Source organism: Schistocerca americana, chromosome 3, assembly GCF_021461395.2.
Source record: "Schistocerca americana isolate TAMUIC-IGC-003095 chromosome 3, iqSchAmer2.1, whole genome shotgun sequence".
Taxonomy (NCBI): Eukaryota; Metazoa; Arthropoda; class Insecta; order Orthoptera; family Acrididae; genus Schistocerca; species Schistocerca americana.
This window is the reverse complement of record NC_060121.1, coordinates 182,522,352-182,532,541: the sequence shown is the minus strand read 5'-3', so window position 1 is coordinate 182,532,541 and position 10,190 is coordinate 182,522,352. Positions and strand designations below refer to the sequence as shown.

At 45.1% G+C, this 10,190-nt stretch overlaps 1 protein-coding gene across 1 annotated transcript in view; it reads left to right on the top strand.

The window, feature by feature from the left end:
• The first annotated feature begins 210 nt into the window (after positions 1–210).
• Positions 211–10,190, top strand: part of LOC124605960 — a 661,483-nt gene continuing 651,503 nt past the window's right edge. Inside the window, exon 1 of the mRNA XM_047137923.1 lies at positions 211–1,487. Coding sequence (XP_046993879.1) covers positions 1,416–1,487 — 72 coding nt within the window. The 5' untranslated portion in view covers positions 211–1,415. The remainder of the gene's footprint in view (positions 1,488–10,190) is intronic.

Genomic DNA, 10,190 nt, shown 5'->3' with positions numbered 1-10,190 from the left:
GTGCGCTGATGGAATGGGATGGACGAGGCTGTAAACAAACAGCAATCGGGCAGCGTGCTATCGCGCCGTCAGCCTCGCGGCTGGACTGCTAAAAATGGCGCGCCTAGGTGGGAGACGCGCCGGCACCTGTTGCAGTCGACGCATGCGCAGACTGCGCTCGGTCGCGATGTGCTGGCGACGCTCCGGGCGTCAGTTGCCGCTCGCCAGTCGCGAAGGACGCTGTTTCGTCGCAGGACTACCGTACGCGCCAAAAACAAATTCCGCCAGTCGCCACCTACGAACACACCTCAGGTCTCGTTGCAAAGCCGTAAAGTTCACCTCTGTATGCAGCGCAGCGTCAGTCCACATATCCGTCAAGTAAAGTAGCGTACTACGTTGCTAATAGGAAAAAACAAAAAAGAGAAATATTGGATCATTTAATGGGGGAATAGAAGAAATAAGTGCTTGGCAGTGGTCCGCAATGAGTAGAAGTATCGGAGATGTAACTGCACAATTATTCCCGCTCCACAGGTGCTATTTACCTTGAAATAAATCAGTCAGAATAGTGACTGAAACGCTTTCCAAATCTCTCTCTTGTAGTGCTTGTTTTGAGTTAAAGTGATAATCTTTACATCGTATTATTGCTTTGACGCTTATAAAAGTGTATACTGCATTGCGTATTGACGAACTGGTGTGAATATAAAATACCTGCACGAAATACTGTTGGTCAGGCTAAGAGAGTAAGCAGAGCTGTTCTTAGTCCATATTAGGGAGATTGTTACTCTTGGAATACCTGTATTTTCCTAGAAATTCGGACGTTACTGGAAAGCTTTACGAACAGCACAGCCCAAGTTGATATTAGAAGAGGGCTTGTATTTACGTGCGGTATCCGTCAGTCCACACTGCGAGGGAAGCGCGAGACATTTTATCTCTGCAGCAAAAATAACCGTGCCGTGAGAGTGCTCCTGTGGGGGGGCCGTGAGTTGTAGCGTGTGGACAGACAGTCGCTGACGACAACCTTCGTCTGGAACAGGCAAACAACACTGGACAGGAAAAACAACCCGGGGGCACGCAAGCTAGTAGGTTCTCTGTGTTTAGATCTCGCGAAAGTGCACCCTTTCCGATCGGTACAGTGCCCGACTTGTCTTCAGCACAACTGAATGTGTATTATTACCAGGCCAAAGAGCTTTAAGTCACAATAGGGACTCATGCGCACTAGGCTTTAGAGCTTCCTGAACGAGCGAAGCGCACAGGCTGTGCTGGGCTGAACACGAGTAGCACTCGTTCTTCCTGTTGACTCGAGCGAACGTCGTTGACAGACTGTTCCACACGTGTCGTGAGTGTTTGAACATTCCAGTGCGCGCCGCTTCGGTTTCGTCCGTGCGACTGCCGTCGAGATCTACCGAGTTCATCGCATCGTCCAGAAGAAATCCAAAATGGGTGCCGAAACGGGCGTCCTCCTACACGCGTCCTGGGCGCTGATCGCATTAATCTCGGCTGCCTCGGCGGTATGTAATAAACCTCTCATTTATTTCTCCAACCATACATAAAGAAGAAATAGTTCACATGATGTTGTAATCATGACTTTACGATTTAAAAAAAATATGTAAATATATTGACGGAACTTACAAGACTGGTCGTACTGCAACACTTTAAGGAAAATCGCCGACTACTGACAAGGGAACCTCCCCATCGCACCCCCCTCAGATTTAGTTATAAGTTGGCACAGTGGATAGGCCTTGAAAAACTGAACACAGATCAATGGAGAAAACAGGAAGAAGTTGTGTGGAACTATGAAAAAATAAGCAAAATATACAAACTGAGTAGTCCATGGGCAAGATAGGCTACATCAAGATAATATGAGTAGAAGAGCGCCGTGGTCCCGTGGTTAGCGTGAGCACCTCTGCAATGAGAGGTCCTTGGTTCAAGTCTTCCCTTGAGTAAAATTTTATTTTCGCAAAATTATGATCTGTCCGTTCGTTCATTGACGTCTCTGTTCACTTTAATAAGTTTAGTCTCTGTGTTTTGCGACCGCACCGCAAAACCGTGCGATTAGTAGACGAAAGGACGTACCTCTCCAATGGGAACCGAAAACATTTGATCGCAAGGTCACAGGTCAACCGATTCCTCCACAGGAAAACACGTCTGATATATTTTATACGACACTGGTGACTGCATGTGCGTCACATGACAGGAATATGTTGTCGACACACCTAACTTGTACACTTGGCGAATGGGTAAAAAGATTCTTCTACCTTGTCCGATTTAGGTTTTCTTGTGGGTGTGATAATCACTCTCAAAAAAGTGACCAAAACATAAGAGTTTGTCACATAAACTGAAAATAAAAAATTAAACTTTTCACTCGAGGGAAGACTTGAACCAACGACCTCTCGTTCCGGAGCTGCTCACCCTAACCACGGGACCACGGCGCTCCTTAGCTCATACGCTCTTTGATGTTACTTATCTTGCACATGGACTACTCTGTATATTTTGCTTATTTTTTCATAGTTCCACACGACTTCTTTCTGTTTTCTCGATTGATCTGTGTTCAGTTTTTCAAGGCCTATCCACTGTGCCAACTTATAACTAAATCTGAGGGGGGTGCGATGGGGAGGTTCCCTTGTGAGGTACTTTAATTTCACTCCCTTGTCTGTGTCCGCCTCCGTAGCGTAGCGGTAGCATTACCGACAACAGGGAGCCCGGGTTCGATTCCCGGCAGGGGACTGTGTGTTGTGTATCCTTCATCATCATTGACTCGCAAGTCGCCGCAGTGGTGTCACCTAAAAAGGACTTGCAATACGGGGGCCTAACTCCCCCGAATGGGCCCTCCCTGCCAACAATGCCACACGGTCATTTCATTTCAACGCGTTTGAAACATCCAGCTCTTATTTTAGGCCTTATATGAGCAAGCAAAAACATCTGCTTCACGATGTACATTTATGCCTTCCACAATGCTCTCAGGAACACTTGCCCACGCCCAGTTGATTTCAGGATTAATAGCAACCGTTAAACGAAGCTAATTAACGATTTTAAAATATCGTCGACATAGGAAGCAAGCTGTTGTTGATTCTCCTTTATTACTACTTCTGAATGACCGTGTGCAAGGTGATTGTGTGCACATTAAGACCTGGGCTCACTGTTAAGTGCAATATGCATTTGGGCACGTAATCAGAGGAGTACCGGTTCACCAAAGTCAAGCTGTTTTGAGTGAGTCGCTTCAATCACGCTGATGACTGGGTGTTGTGTGATGTCCTTATGTTAATTAGGTTTAAGTAGTTCTAAGTTCTAGGGGACTGATGACCATAGATGTTAAGTCTCATAGTGCTCAGAGCCATTTGAACCATTTCTTTTTCAATCACGCCAAGCGCGCAGTCATGACGTAAAGTCAAAGCCCAGACTAAGTTGTACTACGTCAAATATGCAGGCCTTAGAAAAAAACAGACTGACAAGATCCAAAAATTCCCTTCTCGCGTGGAACACATTTATACAAGCCTGGAAGCAGATTCAGTAAGTTTCTGATCAACATGAGTATCTGTTCTAATATCCCCACAGAAAAATTGATGTGAATGACAGTATGCCTCGACTAATTGAAACCGAGAAGTTGCGCAACGGATTCATCTGCGTGTCTGGTCTACGACGGCCGCGACACCTTTCTGTAATGAGCTTGACTGCTAGCTGACATATACCTGCGAACTGAAGGTCGGTAAACACGTGCGTGTTCCATTAATGTGAACCTTTGACCGCAACTGTCGCAATATTGTCATTTCACTTTAAATTTACTTGGCTCTGAGCACTATGCGACTTAACTTCTGAGGTCATCAGTCGCCTAGAACTTAGAACTAATTAAACATAACTAACCTAAGGACATCACACACATCCATGCCCGAGGCAGGATTCGAACCTGCGACCGCAGCGGTCACGCGGTTCCTGACTGAAGCGCCTTTAACCGCACGGCCACACCGGCCGGCTAAATTTACTTAAATAAACGCTTATGAAAACTAAAGATCAGTTATTGACGTGGAACGTTACCTTTCCACATTTACGCCGTTCCTATTTACTTTGCCGCATTTTCTGTCTTTTATTTAAAGCTACAATTGCGATACACATAACGTAACTATAATTTGCCGCTGCGCCCGCACCAGTCAATGTGACAATGGGTGACCAACGTGATGCAAATAGACTGGTGCGGGGTGCGTGGGGCAAGCTTCTTTGGGTGTGTGCGTGTGTTTGTGTATAGTATACCCAAGATAAGTTCAGCTAGCAACTACAATGCAACTGTTTAACGCTGCATGAAGTCACAGTCAGTCTTCGGATTTATATCGATATATATCGAGCAGAACAATGGAGCAAAGCGACACTGCTAAGAAGACAGACGGTAGCACCTGTTTTTTGTATTAAATCTTTTGGTTTTATGGTTGTGCTTACAGAAAATTATGTTTTAATAACTTAAATTTCAGAACAGTGTTTCGTAAAAAAAAAAAAATGCTTTCCCATTGTAAGTTTTGAAAAACTGAAACCTGTGATTTTTGTCGCTGCAGAGAGGGGGGGGGGGGTGTATGGTGCGTTCTGTCACCTAAAATTTAAGAAATTTGCACTGCATTTACGCATCTCGTAACAACATAATCAAAACACATACCATGGGAAGTAAAAGAGGTGCCTTGCCTATTAAAAGGGATTGGGAATGGCAGGGCCTACCCTTTCACTACATAACGTGGATTTTGCTCACAACTGCCCTATCAGTGTGACTTCCCTTATGTAGAACAGAGGACTGGGGTTGAATTTCGTACAGATCATCACAGCATGGAGAGCTGCATCAAACCAGTCTCAGGACTGAAGACCACAACAACATCACATACAAGAGTCGTCGGCGCATCAGAAAGGATTAGGGCCTGGCACAAGGATCGTCTATCTAACTGCGAGGTGGCGCAGTGGTTAGACACTGGACTCGCATTCGGGAGGACGACGGTTCAATCCCGCGTCCGGCCATCCTGAATTAGGTTTTCCGTGATTTCCCTAAATCACTCCAGGCAAATGCCGGTATGGTTCCTCTGAAAGGGCACGGCCGACTTCCTTCCCTAATCCGATGAGACCGATGACCTCGCTGTCTGGTCTCCTTCCCCAAAAACAACCCTAACAACCAAATGCCAGTTTTCATATCCCTAGCTTCAAAATTACTTTAATAGCGACTTTTTGGGAAAAAGTCTTTCTTTCCCTGCTTCCCCGCCGCAGGGGTTAAATTTCGAAAAATTTCTTCTTAGACGATGCTTACAGTATAAGATCACCTCTATATTTTAATATCACAAAATAATTTCATAAAAATTTTCATACTCTATTTCACCCCCTTAGCGGTTGATTTGCCAAAAATATCGAAAATTGTGTTTTGTTTATTACTAACTAAAGGGCCGAATGAATTTTCATACATTTAACTTTAAAAAATCATTCACAGTTAAATATTTCCGTAAAACCTTTCGTCCCCTATTTCACCCCCTTCGAGACTGAATTTCCAAAAACAATGATATTCTTATGATATGATACTTTGAACCGAGAAGTCAAATACCAGCTTTCATAGGCGCAGCTTTAAAAGTGCTTTAGTAGCTCTTTTAATAATGGGTAACTAAAAAAAATCCTGTCACCAACTATTTCATCCCCTTAAGGGTTCAGTTTCAAAAACAGTAAAATACGCATTATTTGATCTCGAAATGAGAGGTCAAATACCAGTTTTCACAAATGTAATAGTTTTTTAATAACGATTTGTGTTCAAAAAAATTTCACCCGCTATTTGACCCCCATATGGTCCAAATTTATAAAAACGCTGAAGTCTGTATTTCCTCATTTCTGACCGAAAAACTAAATGCCAATTTTCGTTGTTGTAGCTTACAAATTACCTTAATAATGATATATTTTTAAAAAAACCTTTCATTCTGTGCTTCATCCTATTAGGGGTGAAACTGCGAAAAATCCCGTTTTACACGATGTCTACAATATAAGATCACCACCCCCTTCCTAAATACAGGATTCTACTCTCGGCGGTTTGGACTGGGCTATGATAAATCAGTCAGTCTGTCAAAACATTTCCTTTTATACAGTGTGTTCGGAAATTTCCGTTAAAAACTTCTAGAACTTGTAGTGAGGAGCGTGTATGTAATACAGTATACTGAATAGGAACCAGTGTCCGGCACAGCTGTTTGAAAACATGTTTGCTACGTAGGTTTGCAACATAGCAGTCGTGGTGGGAGTGGTTACGTCTGATCAGCTGAGGTCATTTGACGTCTATCCTAGTTCTCTGACCAGGTTCGAGGCTCCTTATGTGTCTGTGGGTGTTAGAACAACATGGATGAGTACACGTTTGCAAAATTCAAAGAACATGATCCTTCTGTATGGCGAAGTTCACGGTAACGGAATAGCCTCTCGTCGCCTTTATCAGTATAGTTATGAACACAATCCGAATCCATCGCAAACACGTTTCGCCATAATTACGCAACGGCTTCGAGAATGGGGTATCTTCACCTTCAGCAGGCGCGCCTGTGGTGCTCCAAGGAGACGCTGCACACCCGAATTGGAAGAGACCATGTTGCATCATGTTGAGGAGAACCCGTCAACGAGAACACGAGCAACTGTGCATGCAATGGATGTAGCTCCCAGCATCGTCTGGTACGTTGTGGATGACCAACAACTACATCCATACTACCTTAACACTCCATGCCACCTCCAACACTCACAGACAAGTGAATGAGGCCCGAACCAGATGAGAGAGGTAGGAAAGACGTCAAATGACATCAGCCACGCACCCTGCGCAACACTGTCCTATTATTACCTACCTAGAAAACATTTTTTCAAACGATGCATTTCCGGACGTGATTTTCTGTTCAAAGTATTACGTACACACTCTCCTTTACAAGTCCTATGAATCTGTAGCGAGAATTTGCGAACACCCTGTATACAACGAGGTGACAAAAGCCGTGGAATACCTAATAATAACGAGTCGGACCTCTTTACACTGGAGTAATGCAGCAACTCAATGCGGCATAGAGTCAACAAGACGTTCGAAGTCACCTGCAGAAATACTGAGCCAATCTGTCTCTATAGCCTTCCATAATTGCGAAAATGTTGCCCGTGCAGGTTTTTATGCACGACCTGACCTCTCGACTGTGCCCCATAAATGTTCGTTGGGATTCACGTCGGGCGGTCTGGGTGGCCAGATCATTCAGTCTAATTGTCCAGAATGTTCTTCAAACCAATCACGAGCAATTGTGGCTCTGTGACGTGGCACATTGTCATCCGTAGATGTTGTTTGGAAACATGAAGTCCATTAATGGCTGAAAATGGTCTCCAGGTCGCCGAAAATTATCGTTTCCAGCCAATGATCGGCCAGAGGACCCAGTACATCCCATGTAAATACGTCCCACACCTTTTTGGAGTCACCATCAGTTTGCACAGTACCTTGTAGACAGATTGGGTCTGGGGTCTGTGTCTCTTACCAACTGAAGTCGTTACGAATCTGACCAGGCCACGGTTTCCCAGTCGTCTAGGGTCCAACCGACATGGTCACGAGCCCAGCAGAGGCGCTGCGTTGGATGCGCCGATCGTCTGCTGCCATAGCACATTGACCCCAAATTTCGCCGAAGTATTCTTAAGGGTGATTTCTTCGTACGTCCCGTATTGATTTCTACAGTTATTTCACGAAGTGTTGCTTGCCTTTTAGCACTGAGAACTCAGCGCAACGTCGTGTACAGCAAACCGAACAACTGAGATTCTGAATGCTGTAGAGTTCAGCAGTATGGGTGGGTCAACATACAGTACTGACCTAGCACCCTGTGATTTCCATTTTTTCCAAAAATTAAAAACAATATGCGTGGAGTCATTTCTTAAAGCTAATCTTGTTTGTCCTCAGTGCTAAAATCAGCTACAGTTGTAAAAAATATTTATTTCTAAAAAGGAAAGCACATTCTGGTTTCAGGACTTGTGTGCCATTATCCGGTCTATCTGCAAAACTATAAGTCAATACGATCACCTGTACATATTGTTAATACAAGAAAAGTTAAACAGAACCAGCAGAAATTCTTAGCAAAACTCGTGTACGTACGTTAAAATGTGAGTTCATAAATTATAGCTGAGATTAAAATAGTGCATCCCTGGTCCATCACATGAAACAGGATATCCTCTTAAATCCTAGTCCTGCTAGAAATCCTCCGGCAGATGAGGACCGACGTAAAATGACAAAGATCCTCAGTTAAAAGAGCGGAAACCACCGTTGAATCAAATATAATTAACGGTCCGACTTCTTAAATCCCTATCACACATCAAAAAAAATTTTGCATCACTTGGGTTCCGAGAGTTCTTGAACCTGTACAGAAAATTGGAATAGAGATCAACATAAACATCATTTACGCCATTTTTATTGCTCATGAAAACCACAGATTGCATGTTGTACCACCATACAGCGAGACCTTCAGAGGTGGTGGTCCAGATTGCTGTACACACCTGTACCTCTGACACACAGCAGCACGTCCTCTTGCACTGATGCATGCCTGTATTCCTCGTGGCATACTATTCACAAGTTCATGAAGGCACTGTTGATCCACATTGTCCCACTCCTCAACGGCGATTCGGCTTAGATCCCTCGGAGTGGTTGGTGGGTCACGTCGTCCATAAAAAGCCCTTTTCAATCTATTCCAGGCATGTGCGATAGGGTTCATGTCTGGAGGACATGCGGGCCACTCTAGTTCAGCAATGTCGTTATCCTGAAGGAATCACAAGATGCGGGCGCGAATTGTCGTCCATGAAGACGAATTTCTTGCCAATATGCTCCAGATATGGTTCCACTACCGGTCGGAGGATGGCATTCACGTAACGTACAGCCGCTACGGCGCCTTCCATGACCACCATCGGCGTACGTCGGCCCTGCATAATGCCACCCCAAAACAGCAGGAAACCGCCACCTTGCTGCACTCGCTGGACACTGTGTCTAAGGCGTTCAGTCTGACCAGGTTGCCTCCAAACACGTCTCCAACGATTGTCTTGTTGAAGGCATATGCGACACTCATCAGTGAAGAGAACGTGATGCCAATCTTGAGCGGTCCATTCGGCATGTTGATGGGCCCACCTGGACCGCACTGCATGGTGTCGCGGTTGCAGAGATGGACCTCACCATGGACGTCGGGTGTGAAGATCACGCAGTCTATTGCGCACAGTTTGAGTCGTAACACGACATCCTTCGCCTGCACGAATAGCGTTATTCAACATGGTGTCGTTGCTGTCAGGGTTCCTCCGAGCCATAATCCGTAGGAAGCGGTCATCCACTGCAGTAGTAGCCCTTGGGCGGACTGAGCGAGGCATGTCATCGACTGTTCCTGTGACTCTGTATCTCCTCCATGTCCGAAAAACATCGCTTTGGTTCACTCCGAGACGCCTGGACAGTTTCCTTGGTGAGAGCCTTTCCTGGCACAAAGTAACAATGCGGACGCGATCGAACCGCGGTATTGGCCGTCTAGGTTTGGTTGAACTGCAGACAACACGAGTCGTGTACCTCCTTCCTGGTGGGATGACTGGAACTGATCGGCTGTCGGACCCCCTCCGTCTAATAGGTAATGCTCATGTATAGTTGTTTACATCTTTTGGCGGGTTTAGTGACATCTTTGAACAGTCAAAGGAACAGTGTCTGTGATACAACATCCACAGTCAACGCCTGTCTTCTGGAATTCTGGAAACTGGGGTGATGCAAAACTTTTTTTGATGTGTGTGTAAAACTTACAACCCTCCGGGCTTATGGTAATGCCACACGTGGATCCGCATGAAGACAGACAGGCTGTCTTTCGAAGTCTGAAACGTATAAAAAAGGAGATTATATAGATTGTGTACCTGCAGGCATGTGTGACATTTCGAAGAATTTTTGTTATTTCTGTTTAGGTTTTCTTATGTTTATAATGTGAAATGGTGTTATTGGTTCAAATAGCTCTGAGCACTATGGGACTTAACATCTCAGGTCATCTGTCCCCTAGAACTTATTAGACACTGGACTCGCATTCGGGAGGACGACGGTTCAATCCCGCGTCCGGCCATCCTGATTTACGTTTTCCGTGATTTCCCTAAATCGGTCCAGGCTAATTACGGTAGGGTTCCTTTCAAAGGGCACGGCCGACTTCCTTCCCCGTCCTTCCCTAATCCGATGAGACCGATGACCTCGCTGTCTGGTCTCCTTCCCCCCAAAACAA